Source organism: Pelophylax lessonae, assembly GCF_965119305.1.
Source record: "Pelophylax lessonae genome assembly, chromosome: 1".
NCBI classification, from domain to species: Eukaryota; Metazoa; Chordata; class Amphibia; order Anura; family Ranidae; genus Pelophylax; species Pelophylax lessonae.
The window spans coordinates 513,831,080-513,856,539 of NC_138768.1; the positions used below are offsets into that span (position 1 = coordinate 513,831,080).

General features: G+C 43.6%; 1 protein-coding gene across 1 annotated transcript in view; it reads left to right on the top strand.

Annotated features, from left to right (window-relative positions):
* The window catches only part of LOC309547322 (uncharacterized protein), a gene marked incomplete at both ends in the record, with an annotated part of 145,206 nt that overhangs the window by 111,484 nt on the left and 8,262 nt on the right, over nucleotides 1-25,460 (top strand). The window contains one exon of the mRNA XM_082247156.1: nucleotides 14,297-14,433. Coding sequence (XP_082103282.1) covers nucleotides 14,297-14,433 — 137 coding nt within the window. The remainder of the gene's footprint in view (nucleotides 1-14,296; nucleotides 14,434-25,460) is intronic.

Sequence of the window (25,460 nt, forward strand, 5' to 3'; positions counted from 1 at the left end):
CAACTCGGCGGTCGTTGTGGAGACACTGCAGCATGTAATCGCTCATGTGTGCCAGGCTGCCCAGAGGCAACGAAAGGCTGTCCTCTGTGGGAGGTGTATCGTCCGTGTCCTCTGTATCCCCCCAGCCAAGCACCAGTGATGGCCATGAGCTGGCCTGGGTGCCACCCTGCTGTGAACATGGTTCCATCTCCTCCTCCAGCTCCTCCTCCTCATTCTCCTCATCCTCCAGAACTGTGCCCCTGCTGGACAATTGTGTCCCTGGCGTTTGTGTGTGCAGGAACCCACCCTCGGAGCCCCTTGCGAATGACTGCCCTGAAAGCCTTGGAAATGTTACCTCTTCATCCTCCTCCTCATCCTGTGCCACATCCTCTTCCATCATCGCCCGAATTGTTTTTTCAAGGAGGCATAGAAGTGGGATAGTTAAGCTGAGAACGGCGTCATCGCCACTGGCCATGTTGGTGGAGTACTCAAAACAGCGCAACAAGGCACACAGGTCTCGCATGGAGGCCCAGTTATTGGTGGTGAAGTGGTGCTGTTCCGCAGAGCGACTCACGCGTGCGTGCTGCAGCTGAAACTCCACTATGGCCTGCTGCTGCTCGCACAGTCTTTGCAGCATGTGCAAGGTGGAGTTCCACCTTGTGGGCACGTCACATATGAGGCGGTGAGCGGGAAGGCCGAAGTTACGCTGCAGCGCTGACAGGCGAGCAGCAGCAGGGTGAGAACGCCGAAAGTGCGCACAGACGGACCGCACTTTCTGCAGCAGCTATGACATATCGGGGTAGTTTTTAAGGAACCTCTGCACCACCAAATTCAGCACATGCGCCAGACAAGGGATGTGCGTCAAACCGGCTAGGCCCAGAGCTGCTATGAGATTTCGCCCGTTATCGCACACCACCAGGCCGGACTTGAGGCTCGCTGGCAGCAACCACTCATTTGTCTGCTGTTCCATGCTCCTCCACAACTCCTGCGCGGTGTGTGGTTTGTCCCCCAAACAGGCAAGTTGTAAAACTGCCTGCTGTCGTTTACCCCTGGCCGTGCTGAAGTTGGTGCTGAAGGTGTTACGCTGTCCGGATGAGGAGGCGGTAGAGGATGAGGAAGCGGAGTAGGAGGAGTTAGGAACAGGAGGCAAACTGAAGCGCCCTGCAATCCTCGGTGGTGGAAGGACATGCGCCAAATTGCTATCCGCCTCAGGCCCATCCGCCACTGCATTTACCCAGTGTGCCGTTAGGGAGATATAACGCCCCTGACCGTGCTTACTGGTCCACGTATCGGTAGTTAGGTGGACCTTGGCACAGATGGCGTTGCGCAGTGCACACCTGAGTTTTTCCCCCACTTGGTTGTGCAGAGAAGGGATGGCTTGCCTGGAAAAGTAGTGGCGGCTGGGCATGACGTACTGTGGGACAGCCACCGACATAAGGTTTTTAAAACTGTGCGTCTCCACCAGTCGGAATGACAGCATTTCAAAGGCCAATAATTTTGAAATGCTGGCATTCAGGGCCAGGGATCGCAGGTGGGTAGGGGGGTACTTCCTCTTCCTCTCAAGTGTTTGGGAGATGGAAAGCTAAATGCTTCCACGGGACATTGTGGAGATGGTTGGTGACCCAGGTGGTGGTGTTGCTGACAGATCCTCTGTTTGCGGGGTGGCAGGTGCCGGTATCACTACAGATGTGGCTGGAGCGGCCGAGACTGCAGCAGAAGAGGAAGCAGGATGAGCCAGAGACGTTTCTTGATTTTGAAGGTGTCTACTCCACTGCAGCTCGTGCTTTGCACTTAGATGCCTGATCATGCAGGTTGTGCTCAGGTTAAGAAGGTTTATGCCTCGCTTCAGGCTCTGATTGCACAGGGTGCAAACCACTCGTGTCCTGTCATCAGCACATTTTCTAAAGAACTTCCACGCTAGAGAACTCCTTTGAGCTGACTTTGGTGCGCTCGTTCCCTTGCTGCGTTGGGCAGTAGCAGGCGTAGTGTCTAGGGCACGGCCGCTCCGCTTCTGCACCCTGCTCCCTCTTCTGCTGTGCTGGTGGCTCTGTGCGACCACCGCCTCTTCCTCCAAACTACTCAGGTCACCTGCATGACGTTCATTCCATGTAGGGTCGAGGACCTCATCGTCCTCCACATCATCTTCCACCCAGTCTTCATCCCTGCCCTCCTTGTCGGTCTCCACAATGCTGAACGCCGCAGCAGTTGGCACCTGTGTTTCGTCATCATCGGAGACGTGCTGCGATGGTCCTTGCATGTACTCATCTTGAGGAATAAGTGGTTGGGCATCGCTGCACTCAATCTCTTCCACTTCTGGGGCAGGGCTAGGTGGATGGCCCTGGGAAACCCTGCTGACAGAGTCATCAAAAAGAAGAAGAGACTGCTGTATGGCTTGGGGCTCAGACTGCTTGCCTGATTTGCAAGGGGGTGAGGTGAAAGACGGTTGGACATCGACTGCAGGTGCCAACTCTGACCTTTCTGCAGTAGACTGGGTGGGAGACAATGTGAAGGAACTGGAGGCACTGTCAGCAGCAAACCAATCTACTATCGCCTCCACTTGTTCTGGCCTCATCACTTCTAGAGGCGTATGATGCCCTACCAAATACTGATGCAGGTTCTGTCGCCTACTCACACTTGAGGAAGGTGTTTCACTTGTGCGTGTAGCTGGCACAGATCGACCACGTCCTCTCCTTGCAACAGGAGCTCTACCAGCAGCACCACGACCCAGGCCACGGCCCCTATTTGACGGTCTCATATTTCTGTAATTTAAGATCTTGCCCTAGAAAGGTGTTTATTGAATAGCGGAACAAAACAACAACAGTATCGCACGGGTGTATCTCACAGTCAAATATGCAAACTATGCCGCAATTTAATGTTTTTTACCCCAAAAGGGTGTATATTGAATAGCGGAATAGGATAAAAAACGGTGTATCTCACACGTACAAACACAGACTAGGCCTGATTAAATTTTTTTGTACCCTAAAGGGAGGATGAGGAAGAGGAGTAGGAGGAGTTGGGAACAGGAGGCAAACTGAAGCGCCCTGCAATCCTTGGCAGGGGAAGGAGATGCGCCAAACTAATTTAAAAGGTGTATCTCACACGTACCGATACAGACTATGCTGTAATTTAATTTTTTACACTCCAAAAGAGTGTATATTGAATAGCGGAATAGGAAAACTTTTATAATACGGTGTATCTCACACGTACAAGCACAGACTAGGCCCCGATTACAATTTTTTGTACCCTAAAGGCAGGATGAGGAAGAGGAGTAGGAGGAGTTGGGAACAGGAGGCAAACTGAAGCGCCCTGCAATCCTTGGCGGGGGAAGGAGATGCGCCAAACCAATTTAAAAGGTGTATCTCACACGTACCGATACAGACTATGCCGTAATTTAATTTTTTACACTCCAAAAGGGTGTATATTGAATAGCGGAATAGGAAAAATTTTATAATACGGTGTATCTCACATGTACAAACACAGACTAGGCCCCGCCGATTACAATTTTTTGTACCCTAAAGGCAGGATGAGGAAGAGGAGTAGGAGGAGTTGGGAACAGGAGGCAAACTGAAGCGCCCTGCAATCCTCAGCGGTAGAAGGAGATGCACCAAAACAAATTTAAAAAGGTGTATCTCACATGTACCGATACAGACTATCCCGCAATTTAATTTTTTACACTCAAAGAGGGTGTATATTGAATAGCGGAATAGGACAAATTTTACATAACGGTGTATCTCACACGTACAAACACAAACTAGGCCCCGATTACAATTTTTTCTACCCTAAAGGCAGGATGAGGAGTAGGAGGAGTTCAGAACAGGCAGGAGGCAGACTGAAGCACCCTCAAATCCTCGGCAGTATGAGATGCGCCCCAAAAATTGGAAAGGTGTATCTCACACGTACCGACACAGACTATCACGCAATTTAATTGTTTATACCCAAAGGTTTTGATTAAATAGCGGAATAGAAAATATGATCAAAAAAAAGTGTATGTATATCACACGTACACAACCACACTAGGCCCCAATTACTATTGTTTGTACCCCTAAAGGCAGGATGAGGAGTAGGAGGAGTATGGAATAGGCAGCACCCTCAAATCTTCAGAAGTATGAGATGAACCCCAAAAACTTGGAAAGGTGGATCTCACACGTACCAACACAGACTATCCCGCAATTTAATTGATCCCCAAAGGTTTTTATTGAATAGCGGAATAGGAAATATGATCAAAAAAAGTGTATGTATATCACACGTACACAACCACACTAGGCCCCAATTACTATTGTTTGTACCCCTAAAAGGCTGGATGAGGAGTAGGGGGAGTATGGAACAGGCAGCACCCTCAAATCTTCAGAAGTATGAGATGAACCCCAAAAACTTGGAAAGGTGGATCTCACACATACCAACACAGACTATCCCCCAATTTAACCGATCCCCAAAGGTTTTTGATTAAATAGCGGAATAGAAAATATGATCAAAAAAAGTGTATGTATATCACACGTACACAACCACACTAGGCCCCAATTACTATTGTTTGTTGTAAGATCCTGGTACTTTCAGTACCTTTCTAGCCTCTTACTTCCGCATTGCGTTCCACCATTCAGGTAGGTGGAACACATATAGCTGCATGTCTCTTTAACATCTGATGACGTCATCACTAGGCGCCTCTCTGAGCGGCTATTTCAACCGACGCTGTGCACTCACAAGGTGTTCGTGCAACCGCTCGTTATACATCCCTGTCTGACGCTGCCGAATCCTCCAGCTATCTTCCTATACCTGGATTGACCGGAGCCTCGCTACCTGATCCTTTACCTCGCTACCTGATCCTTTACCTCGCTACCTGATCCTTTACCTCGCTTACCAGCTAGTGATAAGTACCCCGCAGGGGATCCCTTCCTATCAAGTCACATGCTATCTATTCTTGCATATTAAGAACTGTTGCTAAACTCTAGGATATATGCACTACAATATCTATCACCTGCATCGTTACCTAGATTGCTAGCTCTTGAGCCTACTACCACCTGTAACTTATATCCTTGCATTAACTTAGCATCTCCTGTACACTTCATCTGCTATCCCCTACCACCTGTTACTTGTACATGATTGCTAACCCTCCTGCATACTATCTATCACCATCTGCTATCGCTCCTGCAACATTACTACCTGAGTGCCTATCATTAATTGCTATCACTACTCAAGCCTATTCCTTCAGTATATCACCTCAATACTATTGCATAGATATCTATCACTCCAGCAACATCTTATCTGAGTGTTTGTGTATGTGCATACTGAAGCGGGCTGAGCCACTGTGATGAGTCAGGAGAGTTGGATAAGGTGATTCAACACATCTCTACAAGACTACTGAGTGGAAATTCTGCAGCTGCAAATCCAGTTCACTAAATCAAACCCCAGAGCGTTACAGATTGCATGAACCAGAAAAAATGGATTCAGCAGAATTAGCCACTCATGTGATGCACCTAACACAAAAGGTAGATGCATTAATTGTTTCTCTTACCGAAGTGCAAAAAGAAAATCAGACTTTGAGACAGCAGATAGCCCGTGTATCACAGCTCACTGCTGCTCAACCCCGTGAGCCCAAAATAAACCCTCCACAAGTGTTTACAGGTGATCGGAAAAAATTTTGTGAATTTAAAAACGCATGTCAATTGCTTTTTAATTTAAAACCTCGTACTTACAATACAGACCAAATTAAAGTCTGCACCACTATCTCATATATGTCAGATACTATGGTATTTAATCACTCTATTCACATTTCCCAATCCTTCATGTCTTTCACCCTTTGTTACAATTATCTGGATTATTTTTATGCTGTTTTTACATCACACTTTACTACTCATTCACTTGGGTATAGCTTTCATTTTGGGTCATATTGGCTACTCCTGACACTCACCCTATGTTCACTACTTTTTTATTCTTTGGCTTCACTACCATCGATACTCACAGTATCCTTATATTTCTTTTATGGGGTATTCTATGGTGACTTTTTTATTTATGCTTCTAATCTTTGGCTCTAGGAGTTCATCAATTTTCTCTAAATTATATTTGACTACTTTATTACTTTTAGCATTGTAATGCACTATCGTGCAATATACATATTCAATCCGATTATAGATCCCATATTGGATGACTCATTGAGATGCTTGTGATTCCTCCTATTACCTAGATTTCTTTACTGCAAACTTTGTGTTCACCCCCATGCGTGCCTGGTACTGCTCCCTCAGCTCCCGGGGCGGACGGTATGGAGGCCCTTCCATGGCGGATCCCTTGAAACAACAGCTTTTACTCGATTGTAAGCAATTTATACATAATAATATAATTTTAATTGGGTGTTCATATTGTTACATGCATTGTGACTTCCATGATATTTCCCCCTTTTTCATAGTGTACCCATTGCACCAGCTCCTGAGGAAGTGTTAGAAATACACGAAACGCGTAGAGCATACATGATGCAACTACTATGGAGTACCTACTACTTTGTTGTGATATGTTTTACAATCCATTTTATACCTATTATGATATGTACTTGTCTTGATATGCCATGTTATTGGGATCAATTGTATGTCAATATTGTAATTATGATGTTACTACTGTGCATACACAATAAATCAGTTTACATGTGTACCCTTTCATGTTCCTTGTTTGGACGTGTATGCACATACACTCTCATGTATAATTTTTTTTTTATGGTCATTTCCAACCACACGCCTCATTTAAAGTCCCAAACCCCCCCCCCCCCTTGTTCATATTGATATTAGGGATGGAGATACATTTTTGTAACCTCATTTAAAGTCCCGCCCTTTTTGCTTGGAACTCTTCTCCCCAGAGCTCCCTGCTTTTTTCACATATATGTCAGGTGATCCACGGGCTTGGGCAGACTCTCTCTTTGAGAAAAATGACCCTCTTCTCAACTCCTATCTTGCGTTCCTAGCAGAACTCTCTAGCCTGTATGAAGACCCAAATAGGCAGAGTACTGCTGACAGCCAATTGAGGGCTTTAAAACAGGGAAGGAGACCTGTTGAAGACTTCGTAGCAGAGTTCAAGAGATGGACCCTTGATTCAGGGTGGAATGATGCATCTCTGCGAACCCAGTTCAGGCTCGGGTTATCCGAAGCCGTTAAAGACGAGCTCGCCCGAGCAGATTTACCTGGCACTTTGGATGCCTTAATACAACTCAGCATCAATATTGACAGACGTTTACGAGAAAGGAAGGCTGAGAAAATGGGAGTATCATTACCCAATCCTTCTCGGTTTTCGTCCTTTGACCCTACTCCTATGGAGGTAGGAATAATACGCCCACCATTATCGTCTGTTGAACGAGCCAGGAGAAAATCTCAAAATCTCTGCATGTATTGCGCTTCCGCTGATCATCTGATAAGCGTCTGTCCCCTTGTCCGCAAAAAAGAGGGTGAGTGTTCACATGTATTACTGGCGGGATTAACGACTTCTTTTTCTAATCCCTATCTTTTCATTCATTTGATCTTACAGTGGGACCAAAATAGAATCACTACCAAGGCTATGATCGACACAGGATCTTGTGGGAACTACATTGATACTAGTTTTGTTGCTTTGAATAAAATACCTATTATTTCAAAACCTATTCCTGTCTCTGTTAGTTTAATTAACGGTATTCCGTTATCTTCTGGTCCAATTACCAATCAGACACAAGCACTTCTTGTTACTACTAACGAGTCTCATGTTGAGACCACCTCCTTTGATGTATTAACTTCACCACATTTTTCCATTATTTTGGGGCTTCCCTGGTTACACATACATCAACCAAACATTGATTGGAAAACGCGGACACTAACCTTCCCCTCTCACTATTGCGAGACCACATGTAACCTCCAATCTTATAAAAAAATCCTGTCCATGGTGTCAGATGAAATCACACCACCACCATGCTATCAGGATCTATCTGAAGTCTTCCTTGAGAAAAATGCTCAAGTATTGCCTCCCCATAGGGACTATGATTGTTCTATTGATCTACTCCCTAACAGTAAACTACCTTTCGGACATGTTTATCCTCTATCTCAGGATGAACTTTCTCATCTTAAGGAATACTTGGATGAGAATTTAGCGAAAGGGTTTATTAGACCCTCTACTTCTTCCACAGCTGCAGGACTTTTCTTTGTCCGCAATAAGGATCTAAGTCTCAGGCCTATCATTGACTATAGGCAGTTAAATACTATCACAATAAAGGATCGCTATCCTTTACCTCTCATTCCGGAACTCATTGAACAAGTGCGTGGAGCCACCTACTTTTCAAAGTTGGACCTAAAAGGGGCATACAATCTCATCCGTATCCGTAATGGGGATGAGTGGAAGACGGCATTCAGAACTAGATACAGACTTTTTGAATATCTAGTGATGCCCTTTGGATTGTGTAATTCTCCCGCAGCATTCCAGCGGTTTATAAATGACATCTTCAGAGACCTACTCGATGTTTGTGTTGTGGTATATCTGGATGATATACTCATTTACTCTCAATCCTTGTCTGAACATGTAAGACATGTAAGACTTGTGTTGTCCAGATTACTCGCACACAATTTATATGTAAAGCTGAAGAAATGCCTATTTCATAAGGAAGAAGTATTATTCCTAAGATACATCATATCAAAGAATGGCATCAAGATGGATATGAGCAAGATATCGTGTATTCTGGATTGGCCTGTACCAACAACTCGTAAGGCATTACAACGATTCCTTGGGTTCTCAAACTTTTATAGGAAGTTCATCAAGAACTTCTCTTCTATTGTAAGACCGCTCACACAACTTACAAGTGTGAAAAAAACATACAAATGGTCTGAAGAAGCAAATAAAGCTTTCCGCTTGTTAAAATCAAGCTTCACTTCTGCTCCCATACTACGCCATCCAGACCCATCCCTCCAATACATCCTAGAGGTGGATGCGTCAAATATGGCTGTAGGAGCAGTTCTTTCCCAACGACCAACGAATACTTCACCACTCCACCCAGTTGCTTTCTTCTCTAAAGCACTAAGTAGCCCAGAGGTGAACTACCCAGTGGGTGAAAAAGAGTTGCTTGCCATAAAACTGGCACTTGAAAATTGGCGACATTTACTTGAAGGTACCCGGTTGCCAATACTCATATATACAGATCATAAGAATCTCCAATACCTTCAGACCAACAAGACCCTTTCCCATCGGCAGGTACGTTGGTCATTATTCTTCCTAAGATACAATTTCTTAGTGACCTACACACCTGCAGATAAAAACAAGAAGGCGGATGCGTTATCACGGTTAACCGAAGATAACTGTGCTGAAATCCCTTCACTTCCTATAATACCCCATGACCGTATTATTGGTGTTGTTCGTTCCTTAAAGGAAGAGATTCTGCACAGTCTAGGACTGGATTCACCACCACCACAACTAAGTGCTGATGCAGAAGGCTTCCTCTACTTTGTCAACAAACTCTACATACCTCCTGGTATGCGTACTAAAATCTTGGAACTATCACATGACGTACCTATGGCAGGACATATGGGTATGACTAAGACATTTAATTTGCTCACCAGGCAATTTTGGTGGCCTGGAATGAAGACGTCTGTACAGAAATTTGTTTCCTCATGTGACATCTGTGCACGGTCTAAAATTGACACTACAAAACCATCTGGTCTACTTTGCAGTCTACCAATACCCAAAGTTCCATGGGAAGTTGTGTCTCTAGACTTCATAGTAGATTTACCACCTTCCAAAGGATTTACTACCATCCTAGTGTCAGTGGACCATCTGACAAAGATGGCACATTTCATTCCTATTCACAGACTACCTTCATCTAAGGAAACAGCGGAATTACTAGTGAAACATGTGTTCAAACTACATGGAATTCCAAAGACTCTTCTATCTGACCGGGGTTCACAGTTCATCTCTAAGTTTTGGCAAGCTCTATGTCATATACTACGTATTGAGCGAAAACTTACTTCCCCTTATCACCCACAGACCAATGGACAAACTGAAAGAGTCAACCAGTGTATTGAACAATATTTGCGTTGCTACACCTCATACCTACAGGATGATTGGGTGGACCTCCTCCCTTTGGCGGAATTTGCTTATAATAATGCAACCCACAGTACTACTAAGCAAAGTCCGTTTTACCTAAACTATGGGTTTCATCCCACACTTCTTCCACCACGCATCCTACCATCAAGTAATCCAGTAGCCTCTGACTATCTTACCCAAATAAAAGACTCTCTGGGTTTACTTAACACCACCATCTCACATGCTCATAGCCAACAAAAAAGGTACTACGACCTTCGTAGAAGACCTTCTCCTCAATATACTATTGGGGATCTTGTTTGGCTATCTACAAAAAACTTGAGGTTGAAAATTCCCAGTAAAAAGCTTGGACCTCTGTTTTTGGGACCTTTCCCAATCGAGAAACTTATTGGGACATCTGCAGTTCGACTTACTTTACCGGCAGATCTTAAGATACACCCCATTTTCCACGTATCTCTACTAAAGCCACATATACCCAACCAAGGAATTAGACCTACCATCTTGCCTCCACCTCCAGTACAAGTTGAAGGGGGAGAAGAATTTGAGATTAGGGAGATTTTGGATTCTCGTATCCACAGAGGAAAACTCCAATATCTCAACAGATGGAAAAACTATGGACCCCAAGATGACACCTGGTTGGATGCTTCTGACGTTCACGCATCCAGGCTTATAAAAAGGTTCCACTCGAAATACCCTGAGAGACCAGTGCTATAGGCCTTCTGCAGCCGGCCTTATGGGGGGGGGGGTACTGTAAGATCCTGGTACTTTCAGTACCTTTCTAGCCTCTTACTTCCGCATTGCGTTCCACCATTCAGGTAGGTGGAACGCATATAGCTGCATGTCTCTTTAACATCTGATGACGTCATCACTAGGCGCCGCTCTGAGCGGCTATTTCAACCGACGCTGTGCACTCACAAGGTGTTCGTGCAACCGCTCGTTATACATCCCTGTCTGACGCTGCCGAATCGTCCAGCTATCTTCCTATACCTGGATTGACCGGAGCCTCGCTACCTGATCCTTTACCTCGCTACCTGATCCTTTACCTCGCTTACCAGCTAGTGATAAGTACCCCGCAGGGGATCCCTTCCTATCAAGTCACATGCTATCTATTCTTGCATATTAAGAACTGTTGCTAAACTCTAGGATATATGCACTACAATATCTATCACCTGCATCGTTACCTAGATTGCTAGCTCTTGAGCCTACTACCACCTGTAACTTATATCCTTGCATTAACTTAGCATCTCCTGTACACTTCATCTGCTATCCCCTACCACCTGTTACTTGTACATGATTGCTAACCCTCCTGCATACTATCTATCACCATCTGCTATCGCTCCTGCAACATTACTACCTGAGTGCCTATCATTAATTGCTATCACTACTCAAGCCTATTCCTTCAGTATATCACCTCAATACTATTGCATAGATATCTATCACTCCAGCAACATCTTATCTGAGTGTTTGTGTATGTGCATACTGAAGCGGGCTGAGCCACTGTGATGAGTCAGGAGAGTTGGATAAGGTGATTCAACACATCTCTACAAGACTACTGAGTGGAAATTCTGCAGCTGCAAATCCAGTTCACTAAATCAAACCCCAGAGCGTTACATTTGTACCCCTAAAAGGCTGGATGAGGAGTAGGGGGAGTATGGAACAGGCAGCACCCTCAAATCTTCAGAAGTATGAGATGAACCCCAAAAACTTGGAAAGGTGGATCTCACACGTACCAACACAGACTATCCCCCAATTTAACTGATCCCCAAAGGTTTTTGATTAAATAGCGGAATAGAAAATATGATCAAAAAAAGTGTATGTATATCACACGTACACAACCACACTAGGCCCCAATTACTATTGTTTGTACCCCTTAAAAGCTGTATGAGGAGTAGGGGGAGTATGGAACAGGCAGCACCCTCAAATCTTCAGAAGTATGAGATGAACCCCAAAAACTTGGAAAGGTGGATCTCACACGTACCAACATAGACTATCCCCCAATTTAACTGATCCCCAAAGGTTTTTGATTAAATAGCGGAATAGAAAATATGATCAAAAAAAGTGTATGTATATCACACGTACACAACCACACTAGGCCCCAATTACTATTGTTTGTACCCCTAAAAGGCTGGATGAGGAGTAGGGGGAGTATGGAACAGGCAGCACCCTCAAATCTTCAGAAGTATGAGATGAAGCCCAAAAACTTGGAAAGGTGGATCTCACACGTACCAACACAGACTATCCCCCAATTTAACTGATCCCCAAAGGTTTTTGATTAAATAGCGGAATAGAAAATATGATAAAAAAAGTGTATGTATATCACACGTACACAACCACACTAGGCCCCAATTACTATTGTTTGTACCCCTAAAAGGCTGGATGAGGAGTAGGGGGGGTATGGAACAGGCAGCACCCTCAAATCTTCAGAAGTATGAGATGAACCCCAAAAACCCCAAATATCATTCAGCTCTGCTGCAGGCCACAACTTAATTTTTTTTAACCCAAGGCTGTATATTGAATAGTGGAATAGAAAAAAAGTGTATGATTTTTGAAACCACTCAATATTAGCACATGTGAACTGAACACAGCATATGATCAGTCACTCAGCACAGCACAGCTGAAGGAAAAAGGCTGCACACAGTGCCTGATAGAAAAATACTTTTCTCCCTCCTCCTCAGTGGGCAAAAAAGATTGTGTTCACTGCACCCCAAAAAGATTGTGTTCACTGTACCCCAAAAAGATTGTGTTCACTGCACCCCAAAAAGATTGTGTTCACTGCACCCCAAAAAGATTGTGTTCACTGTACCCCAAAAAGATTGTGTTCACTGCACCCCAAAAAGATTGTGTTCACTGCAGCCCACACACAGCAAAATGGATGTGGACCACTGACACCTGCCTATCTCCTATCCCACACCACACAGCAATATCGATTGTAGTTTGTAGAACACACTTTCCCTAAAAATCAGCAGACTCTATCCCTAACAGGATTGATAAGATCGTAGATCGGGTGACTGCAAACCCCACCCCACACAGCAATATCGATTGTAGTTTGTAGAACACACTTTCCCTAAAAATCAGCAGACTCTCTCCCTAACAGGATTGATAAGATCGTAGATCGGGTGACTGCAAACCCCACCCCACACAGCAATATCGATTGTAGTTTGTAGAACACACTTTCCCTAAAAATCAGCAGACTCTCTCCCTAACAGGATTTATAAGATCGTAGATCGGGTGACTGCAAACCCCACCCCACACAGCAATATCGATTGTAGTTTGTAGAACACACTTTCCCTAAAAATCAGCAGACTCTCTCCCTAACAGGATTGATAAGATCGTAGATCGGGTGACTGCAAACCCCACCCCACACAGCAATATCGATTGTAGTTTGTAGAACACACTTTCCCTAAAAATCAGCAGACTCTCCCTAACAGGATTTTTAAGATCGTAGATCGGGTGACTGCAAACCCCACCCCACACAGCAATGTCGATTGTAGTTTGTAGAACGCACTGTCCCTAAAATCAGCAGACTCTCTCCCTAAAATGCCTACAACTTGCCCTGCCTAACACACTCCGACCTGTCCCTCAATTCTATCCGGACACAAATGTTTTTTTTTTCCTGTCTGTCCCTAATCAGCAGCCAGCACGTTGATGTGTGCTCTCTCCCTGATCTAAACAGCAGAATGACGCCGCAGCGGCGCTGCCTCGAACTTATAAAGACTTGGTAACATGCCTCAGATGGCCAATCACAGCTACTGATACATTTGCAGGCATGGCTGGGATGGCTTAGGCACACCAGTTAAACGCTTGTTGATTGGCTGTTGAAAGCCTGCCATGAAAAGCGCGCCAAAGCATGCAAAACCCGGAAATAAAACGACCGAACACGGATTTTTACCCGAATATACAGTAAAGTGTTCGTGTCCGTGTTCGGGTAAAAAAAATCCAATTATTCGGTACGAACACAAATAATACAGTCCGTGTTCGCTCAACCCTACTCGGAACACATTTTTCTATGAAGATTCACAATTTTGTAAGTAAATCAGCTTCAATGTGACTTTGCCTGTTAAGGCCTAAGCACTGTCACGTGATGGAGCAGGTGATGTCACTGCTTTTGCTTGGCTCTGACACCAGCCAACAATGAGGATTCTGGTGCCACCTGTGATGGATAGAAGAGCAGTAAGGGATTACTGGAAAGGTCATTTTACAGGATAGCTAGAACCTCTGTCAGCCTTTTTTTTTAAAAAATGTTATAGCTGTCTGTGTCTCTATTAAAGATTTCCTATTGCTTCTTTAGCAGAGTGCCCATCTTCTAACATCTTGGGTTCCTGGACACACCTAGGGAAGATAAATTCCTTAGCTTTCTGCCCTCAGCATCTGAGAGAGCCCATACCTGATGAGGCAGAGGTAGCTGTGCATGTGACCTGCAGCAAGGTGAGAGGCCCTCCACTGTCTCAACCATCATGCAGGTTGGAGCCTAACATAGCAGAATACTAGCAGAGTACTGCAGTTCCAGTGGGTAGCCCTTTCTCTTGGTAGTTGAATCCTTCCAGGCTTCCTACCTGTGTTACCAGAGCCCCCTCAGACTTCACTGAGAGGTACAGAAAAAAACAAAAATGGGAAGCTAAATAGTAATAGTGAGAATTAAAAAGTTACAATCAAACACCCACACACTCAAAAATTTGCAGTATATGCAAGAGAGTTGTACTTATATGGCAAGAAAAGGCATATGAAGAAAACAGGGACAGCAAAGAAAGAGTGTTGCCCCCAAAGCGCCATATAGGAGTAGCCGGGGTATAAATATAAATGCACTGCATTTCCAAAAATAACCAACTCAATTCTGAATAAAAATGTTTATTTAATAATCAAATAACAAAAAGCGCCAGGTAATGAAAATAAGGAAGCCACCTTGTCACCATAGGTGAACTACATAATCATTAAAAATAATACATGCACACCATACATACTGCTGGGACACACCATCAGAGCAATGTAAAAAAATTAGTAGTGTCAATACAAAGAATAATGTAACAATATCTGCTAGTCATGAATAGTATCAACACACAATGACACTGTGTCTATAGAGCCTGGTCATGCAAAAGCCTAACACTACTCAGACCATGGCTGAGGACACCCAGGAAGCAGCGAGTGACCGCCGGTTAGACAGGAAAAGCCGCCCCGACTGAGTAGAGGGCTATAGACAAAATAAAGTAGAGGGAGTCTCAACACACAGGCCGATATGGCATAATACCATGTCCCATGTAACCAATCAAAAGATAGCAGTAGGAGCATCCAGAGACCGGCAGACCGCCGATAACATAGGAACAAAAGCCCAAGCTAATAGGAGCTAAGTAGCGATATCTAATGAGCCAGCATACACCGACCGACAATGGAAGGTGTACACAAGGCAATAAATCAGAACACCACGGTCTGTGCAGCCAGCTAATGCGATATCAAAAAATCACCACTGAAAAGAATTGTACTCCATGGCTACATATGCACAGGGCACTCAGAAAAATGCTCACAGCTGTAGGGGAATTATGTTCAGTAGCTATAGGGGCTAGAAGCTAAACCTGGATACACTGAGACATTGGAGGGAATATAGCGCATTGTGATGAAAGATTCACAGTCTGACAGTACATGTGTCATAGATGGCTTCTGAAGGAAAACAAGCTTTGGGGAGGAGTCTTGGGGATAACCACAGTGCAGCTTGTTTAGCACTTCACCTATCACTGGACTTTTGTGCACATATAGCTTGTGTAGGGGTTTCGCACCCTTTTCTTTCCTTTGGAAATAACTGCTCAAACAGGTAGCGCCCTATACAAACATCCTTTCCTGTTACATATATTACACCCCTGATTTCAGGGTTGGGTTTGTGGCAGCTTACACCTGTTTTCATATTTTATTCATATTTCATTATATTTGAACTACTTCATAGCGCTGGTCATTTCTGTGTTCTACAGTGCAACCCTGCCCACTGTGCACAGCACACCCCTGCACCCTGCACTCTGAACACAGCACCTCCCTGCACCCTGCACTCTATACATAGCGGACCCCTGAACTCTTTATTGTACATAGTACGCCCCTGAACCCTTCACGGCACATAGCGCACCCCTGAATCTTGCACTCTGTACATAGTGCACCCCTGAACTCTGCACTCTGTATGTAGCATAATCCTAAACCCTGCACTCTTTACATAGTGCACCCCAGACACAACTGGCCCTTTAAGGGCAACTATACTGTTGGTACGGCCCGCAATAATACGAGTAGTTTGACACCCCTGCTGTACACAAAGGGGGTTAAAGAGCAGATATCGCTACCTACTTTCTGTTTTCTATTGTGCTGGGCAAACCACACCTTGGGACACAGAGCTCCCACTCAGCAGAGTAATGTGTTTAAAAAGAGCCACATACAGTATATGCGGCCTCTCAGTGTTAAAGCTAATCTGCAGAGAGGCTGCTTATTTGTGTACTGCTGTCAGGAAGTGGTTAAAAACTATCAATAAATGCTTTATTACATGCTGTTCATACTATCTTAGTCATTATGGGATTCATTCTCTGTATTTTGCAAAAAACCTGGCTGATCCTGCTGTTCTCTGTCTCCCCCTTCTGTCCATGTCCCCACTGCGGTTGGGGGTTTTGCAAAGCAGTGTTGGCAGCTAGTTCACATGCTCAGTTTTCAGTGTATTTCTACCTAAGCATTTACTCCCTTTCACATCTAAGCAACACATGTGCCTATAGAGTCACACATGTGGGCATATACACAGTGATAAATGACAGCCCACTCCCTACCTCCCTCCCTCCCTCCTCCCTCCCTCCTCCTCAATGTCCGCTAACCAGTCAAACACAAATGGGGTGGGATGTTACATCTTGATTGATGGTGGCTTCCCCTCTCTCTTATTCTATGACACAAGCTGGAGGGGTGTTACAAGTCTTTGACTGGCAGAAATCCACCCACATTGTGTAATTGGGAAAAATAATGAAGATTTGATTCCAAATATATATTTATTTGACAATTTAAAGCAGTTTATTGATATCAATTATTTATTTTTTACTCTGTGTCCCAAAGGCTGTTTTTTTTTTTTTTTAAATTATTTTGAGCATGTGACCAGTAGCAGAGGATTAGAAGCTCCTCCTGTCACTGTTTCCCTACAGATAGGCTGGAAAAGAGCTAGGTCATGTGGCATCTGTATATCGAGTAGGAAAAAGGTACTTACATTTTTTTTTTTCAATAAAAAAAATTACAGTGCCATCAGCCACAAACAAAAATCAAAGGGATAATGCATCTGTGTTTATTTAGTATCACTTACATTTACAATATTTACAAATATTTTTCCAAATTTGTAGTTGTTGACTTTTAGGCCCCTTTCACATGGCTCCGTTCCGTCGACGGAGGCGTTCTGCTAAGCAGGGGATCGATCCACCCATCCCCGCTGAGCAGGCGGATAACTGCTCCGTCTCCGCTCTGTGTGCGGAGATGGAGCTGTCAGATCCCCATTGTCCCCTATGGGGGAATCTTATGAGAACGGACCGCCTGTTCATTCTCATCCTATCCCATCTGATCCGATCCGCTGGACGGATTGAAAATAGGGTTTCCATCCGTCCAGATTTGACAGATTTGGCTGACATCCGCTGCCCCATAGGGATGCATGGGGCATCCGATCAGGTCCACCTGAAAAACTGACACTTACCAGCTGATTGAGTTCAGTGCTGTCTTTCTCGGAGTCAATTCTTTGCCATGCTTCAGCCTTCTGGTGACGCCATCTTGCATATGAGAGACGGCAGTGACTTTCTGAAGTCTTATAGCTGGCTCCCCATTGCACATGTGCTAGGCACAGTAGCACTGTGGAAATGGTCCTGCAGCCTCCTAGAATGTGTAACTTGTCTCAGGAGGTTGCGAGCAAGGAAGGCCAGGCCAAGCTGATGTCATTCTCACCTAAGCGAGTATTATAGAAGTGGGCGCCCACAAGTGTCACAAAAAGGTACCCACTCCCTGAACAAAGAAAACTCCAAATTTGTTGCAGGAACAGGGAAGAAGGAAATCAGCAGTACTTTCATTTTTAAGTGAAGGTCCGTTTTTAAGTGGCACAGAGAGCTTGTTGCTTAGAGGAGCACTGGACACATGACTTTAACAGGTCTCATGACTGAGTTCTCCTGGCTTTTTTCTTTTCTTTGTTCCAGCCTCCTATTCATATCTATGGCATGCCGCTGGCTTTGGACTCCTGCTGCCAGTGGCGCACAATGCGCATTTGTAATGCACACCACTGGGCTTTATAAATGTGTAGTGTTTGCATATCACGGCTTTTTACTCTATGGGCCCTATGGACTCCTTTGAGGATAAAAAAATTACTAAAGTTGCCAATGTTATAAAAATCAATATTTAAATTTGCTTAAGTTTGTAATATACCGCTGACCATAATCAAGATAAATGTCTGCACCACTCTAGACCACCACTTCAGCAACCTCAAACTATTGCGTTGGAGGCAGACTTCCAGCTACATGAAATGAGACCTTAAAGTTTATTTGTGACCCAGTTTTTCTCCATTAGGCCACTTTCACACTTGCTGTCCGTTTGTCCATTTTTCACAATGGACAGCAATGCATCTCTATGAAAAAAACGGATGTATATGGATGATAATTCAGGGCATGTCATCAATCAATCGTACAATTAAATTTTAAAATACCGTATATACAGGAAGATGTATCATAAGAGGGACATAAACACAGCAGAGGAACATCAGGGCATTTGACCGTTTGTTCGGCCTGCCGAATTACAACAATGCACTGCGCCGCCGCACAGTGCATTGAAAGTCCTAATTGGCCAAAGTAATGAAAACTTTTCCCAATCAGGGCACAGAGCACTATCAGAGCCATGATTGGAAAAAGTAATGATGACTGTGCCCAATCATGGCTCATTGCTCTTAGTCTCACCCCACACTATAAAAATATTCTCCCCCATAGCGGTCATTTGCTGTGTGATATTGGCATGAAGAGAGATAGAACAGGGCTCTGTTCAGTGCTACTAGCAAGTTAGTGTGCTATAGTGTGCTATTATGATTCTATTGTCAGTGTAGAATATCAATTTAGTGTATATATAGTGAGTGCAGTGTAGTGTGATCATCCATTTTTACTTTAGTGTCAGTTTATTTTGTCAGGGCAGGTTTCCTGCAGTATATTTCAGTGCGTTAGTGCACATTTAACGCAGTTTATTTTAGTGCGTTACTGCATGTTTAATGCAGTATATTTCAGTGCATTACTGCACGAATAAAACAGTATAATTCAGTGCGTTAGTGAACGTTTAAAGCAGTATATTTCAGTGCGTTACTGCACATTTACCGTGGTATATTTCAGTGCGTTACTGCATGTTTAACGCAGTATATTTCAGTGCGTTACTGCACATTTAATGCAGAATATTTTAGTGCGTTATTGCACGTTTAATGCAGTATATTTCAGTGTGTTACTGTACATTTAACACAGTATATTGCAGTGCGTTAGTGCACGTTTAACGCAATATATTTCAGTGTGTTACTGCACATTTAGCACAGTATATTCCAGTGTGTTACTGCATGTTTAACGCAGTATATCTCAGTGTGTTAATGCTTGTTTAGCTCATTATATATTAGTGCGCTACTGCATGTTTAGCACAGTATATTTCAGTGTGTTAGTGCACGTTTAATGCACTATATTTCAGTGCATTACTGCACGATTAAAACAGTATATTTCAGTGCGTTAGTGAGCGTTTAAAGCTGTATATTTCAGTGTGTTACTGCACATTTAACGCAGTATATTTCAGTGCGGTAGTGCATGTTTAATGCATTACACTTCAGTGTATTACTGCGCGTTTAGCGCAGTATACTTCAATGCGTTAGTGCACATTTAACACAGTATATTTTAGTGCGTTACTGCACATTTAAAGCAGTATATTTAAGTGCATTAGTGCACATTTAACGTAGTACATTTCAGTGGGTTAGTGCACGTTTAATGTAGTATATTGCTGTGCGGTAATGCACAGTTAATGCAGTGTATTTCAGTGCGTTGGGGCACGTTTACAACTGTATATTGCAGTGCATTAGTGCATGTGTAACGCAGTATATTTCAGTACGTTGGTGCACGTTTACCGCAATATATTACAGTGCGGTATATATCAGTGCGTTAGTGCATGTTTACCACAGTATATCGCTGTGTGTCAGTGAAGTTTTACAGCAGCATATTTTAGTGTGTCAGTGGAGTGTGTCTGTGTAGTGAATACTCAAGTTAAAGTGCAGCAAACACCACTTTCCTTTGATTAAAGTGCATTTGCATACACATTTCCACATCTTTATTACATTTTGTTATTAAGCACCCCCAATCATGTCTGGGAGGCCAACAAGGAGGGGCAGACATTACCATGGCACTGTGAGGGGGTCAGCAGCTTATGTGTCCACAGGAAAAAGAGGACATGGTCCGTCCTCAGGCAGGGCATAATTTCCTTTGTTTAGTGATGTTGCCCATGCTATCCAGCTACAGCATGCAGAGGAGGTAGTGGACTGGCTTACTAAACCATCCTCATGTTCCTCATCCTCTGTCTCCCAAGCAGAGACTAGTGCACAGTCTACTGCAGCTGCCAGAGTGGCTTATTCTGCCTCCTTGTCCACAGCTACTCCTGCCATAGCCCCATGATCAGGCATTGAGGAGTCAGCTAAGTTATTTGAACACAGAGTCAGCCACTTGCTCCTTGATGATGCATAGCCATTACTTGATTCAGATCTTGGTTCTGAGGTTGAGGAAGCTAGGAACATGACCCTACAGAGAGGAGAGAACACTGGTAAACAACAAATTGGCCATCATGTTCCCCCAGCCGCAGCATATTGCCAGGTTTTCTTCATTGGTAATGAGGATGGTGGGGATGATGATGATGAGGCCACTGATGCGACTTGGATGTCGGATAGAGGAGAGGAGGAAAGTAATGGGAAGGCACAACCACAAGGAGGCAGCTATCATGAAAGAGTAGAGAGCAGCCACCCTATTCCATCAGACTGTGGAGCTGTTATCTCCCGGCCCACTTCCAACAGCTCAGCTGTTTGGGCCTTTTTTTTTTTAACAATTTTTATTAATGAATGTACGTTACAGTATCAAATTCGACAAAATGCTCAACATGAGCACCATGGCAATTAAATACAGTTAAACTGACATGTATCAAGTTATTTTAAAATTTATATACAGCTTGCTTGGATCATAAAATAAAAGATATAAAGAATACAATGAGTCACTGTTATTTCCCCAGGTATTAGATATCAACTTTGAGAGGCCTGAATTCTAACGGTTATTATACTGTATGTCTTAGTCAATGGACTTCTCATTTAGTGGAAATAGTAAGGTTAGATTCATACCACACATCCCAAATCTTATTATATTTTGTTGGACACCCTCTGTGTTCATATACAGTACAAGTTTTTCATATGGCAGTGTTTGGTTTACCATCTTTATCCTTGTACAAACAGATGGAGGATTGGGTTGAATCTATTTGAGTGCAATAGCTTTCCTAGGCAGAAACTGTGTTTCTTTCATTAGAACCCTGATACTTCTGCCACTGTCCCTCACCCAGAATACCCAAGAGGCATATTGTAGGAGTACATGGAACAGGTAACAATAATACTGAGAACAAAAGATCTGTCACCTGTTTCCATTAACGAGCTATGACAGGGCATACCCAAATTACATGTGCAAAATCAGCTTTTGTGTGATTACATCTTGTACATTTAGACATGGGCATGCAATGCATAGCATGTAATCTCACCGGAGTAAGGTAAGACTGGTGTATCATGTATAGTTGTGTCAGCTTGTTATTAGTGGCTGCGGTTGGAGACACCTGTAAATGAGAGGAGCAAGCCTCTTAATAATCCTTGTCAGCTAAATCTGGTATGATTTGTTGCCATTTAGATTGCACTAAATTGGATTTTTGCTATCAGTAGCATTTAAAAGATAGGTATAAACTTCAGATATGAGTGGATAATTATAACAATTTGAGACATTAGTCCCAAACTGAGCATGCGTGCCTAAATTTAAGATATTTGTAAAAATTTGTACAGGGGAGGTTAGGTTTCCACTGTAATTCAACAAAAGATGAAAGAAAAGTGCCATTATAGATATCCTCTAGGGTAGTTAAACCTTTCTGTTCCCAAAAAGAGTAGTCTATAAAATGTAGCAGATGAGGAAACATGGGATTGTGCCAAATAGGGAGTGCAACCTCAATGTCTTTAAATCCTACAATTCGTTTTGATTCTCTCCACACCGCTCAAGCCAAAATCAGAATCGGCAAGCGTACTTTTTCTAGGACCGTCCTTAGTGTTTCCAAAGCTATTAACATATTATTTATTTTAAGGAAATATGCTAAATGTGACTCCACCACCATAGGTGAAACAGGTGACAGCCAATCAGTTAAATGGCGTAATTGTCCTGCTAAAAAATAATAGTGCATATTTGGAAGTGCCATACAGGCTTCCAGTTTAGCCCTTTGCAAGGTGGAAAATGTAAGCTTTCTTCTATTCTGGGCCCATATAAAGTAGCTAAACAGGGTGTCCAGGGTTTTAAAATAGGACTTGGGCACTGGTATTGGCATATGGGAAGATACATACAGGCACAGGTAAGAGGACAATTTTAATGACGTTAATTCTGCCTGCTACTGATAAAAGAAATTTAGCCCACGTAATAAGTTTAATCTTAACCACTCACATCAGGGGGTCCATTATAGCCTTTAATTCCTCAGATGAAGATAATGTAAAGACAATTTTTAGAGGGGTTACAGCGCCACTTTACAAATACCTGAGGTCGGAGAGGCATCAGAGCAGACTTTTGCCAATTAATTTTTAGGCCTGAGTATGTACCGAAGATGTCACTGATTTGCATTGCAGCACTTAATGACCCCGAGGCATTCTACAGATACAAAATGAGATCATCCGTATACAATCCTATTACATCAGTTCTACCACCCAATGTAATTGCTTTCACGAGAACCGCAAAGCCAAGGTCTCTATAACCACCGCAAAAAGTGGTGAGCAAGGACATCCCTGCCGTGTACCCCTTTAAAGTGGAATGGATGTAGATAATAAGCAATTAACCAGAAGCTGAGAGAGGGGGTTTGCATATATTATAGAAAGCCATTTTTGAAATTTTTCAGCAAAGCCAAATGATTGCAAAGCAGTTAATAAAATTGACCATACAATTGAATCTAAGGGTTTTGCCATTTTCAAAGGGGCCAGGACACTAGATTCATATAGTTAATCTCTGAGTTGGACAAGCAGTTGTGTTCTAGGAATATTAATAGAGGTGGACTTCCCAGACATAAAGCCAGTTTGGTCCGGATGGATAATGCTCAAAATAGCAGAATTAAGTCTTTCAGCTAGAATTTTTGTAAGTATTTTGTAATCTATGTTTAAAAGTGAAAATGGGCAATATGAGGTACAGTCAAAAGGGTCCTTATCGGGCTTTGGTATAAGTACCACTGTGGCAGAATACATGGACTGTGGCAGTCTCCCCTCCTGAAATGCCTTGGAGTATATTTGCACAAGAATCAATGCTATTACATCAATATATCTAGTATAGACCTCAAGAGCCGTCAAAGAAGCAATCGCTTCTCGGACATCATCTTTAGTGATTTCTGCATCTAAAGTTGATAGCTGCTCTTCTTGTGCTAAGAGAGGAAATTGTAGGTCAGATAGATACCTCTCAATATCCTGTTTGGTATGTGTGAGAGTGTTAGCATACATGTTATTATAAAAAGCATGGAAACATTAAAGAATGTAATTTACATTGCGTGCCTCAGTACCATCAAGTTGGACTATTTTAGATAACGCTAAACTTACGGTTTGTTGTTTAGCCATATGTGCCAGTAGTTGGGCCTTTTTTAACACATGTGCAGCCGATCGCAGAGTTGCAATATGCAAACTTTGCCTCAAGCACATCAAGTGTGGCAAAAACACCAGCTGTTTGAATACCACATGGTTGACAAGACATTTAACCTCCCACCACTCAGCCCATTGGCAAGAGCACTTTAAAGCCATACAAAAGGGATGCAATTCTGCTCCTCCTCACTCCTCACCTTTTCGGTCTACCCCCGCTGTACCTCATGACCTCTCAGCCACCTCCACTGACAGGGATGATGGCATACTGCAGGGTGTCCCAGGTCCTTGCAACACATCTGCCAGTAGCACACCACCAGCTGTAGAATATAGCAGGCAAATTTCTCTGCCCCATCTGCTGCAGAAAAAAAAAAAAAAACAGTCACTGCCATCCACATGCCCAGCGTCTAAATTCAAGCTTGTCGAAGCTGCTGGCTTTACAACTCCTACCTTTCCAACTGATGTATTCTGCCCCCTTCCGTGAACTTGCAGAATGTGCTGTAGCACAATGGCAGGTTCCCATTCACTTTTTCTTTTAACGTAAGGCCATTCCAGCTCTCTACCATCACGTGGAAGGCAGTGCTGTGGCATCGTTGGGTAAAGCAGTCAGCCTCAAGGTCTATGCTACTGCATGGCATTATGGAAAGGGCACTCAAGGCAAAGCAGCAAGAGGAACTGGAGGACTTCCTCTCCTCTCAAAGCCTGCTTTATGCAGACACCATTCTTGCCACGCCACAGAACACACACAAGGGGAGAGAGGAGGAGGATTCTGACAGTTTTGGAAGCATTAAAGCAGAGCAAGACATGCGTCAACCCTTAACAGATGGTTTTCCATCCCCAGAACCCTTGGGAGTAGTACATGGCTGGGAGGAGGCAATTCCAGATACTGCAATCCTCAGTGACCCAGTGGAGTCTGCTTCTCAGCCTCCTTGATCACCATTACCAAGGTAAAGTCTCATAACTCATCCCATCCCCACAGTGGGAGCAGAAAATAAAATCTCTTGGGGACACCTTAAAGAGGAGTTTATGTAATGCCTTTCCTGACTCTGATAGGTTACAGTCTGGGAATATTTGTAGTTTTGAGGCTTTTGTTGGTCAAGAGAGGAGCAGTGGAGAAGAGAGCCGCCTCAGTAATGCATTGCAAAATTTCTTTACTCCTTGGCGCCCAGGGCTGTCAAATTCCACATCCAATCGTCAGCGTCTGCATCATATGGTGAGAGATTATCTCTTTCCAGTTGACAATCCAATGGGTTACTGGGTCATGAGAATAGACCACTGGCCAGAACTTGCCCAGTATGCAATTCAGCTGCTGGGCTGCCCTGTATCCAGAGTGCTTTCTGAACAGGCATTCAGTGCTGCTGGAGGTTTTGTGACAGATAAGAGAGCGTGTCTGACTACAGCGGAGATGCTGACATTTATCAAAATGAATAAGTCCTGGATTAGCAGCAGCTATCAAGCTCCTGATGCCGATGTCGCTGATTAAGTGCTTTCTGGATCTTGAATCTCTGAAAGACTGGCTAGGCTGCCTAGCTTTGTGAATGTTAATTTTATCTGAAATGAATGTTTTGGTGTAGGTTTTATGGGC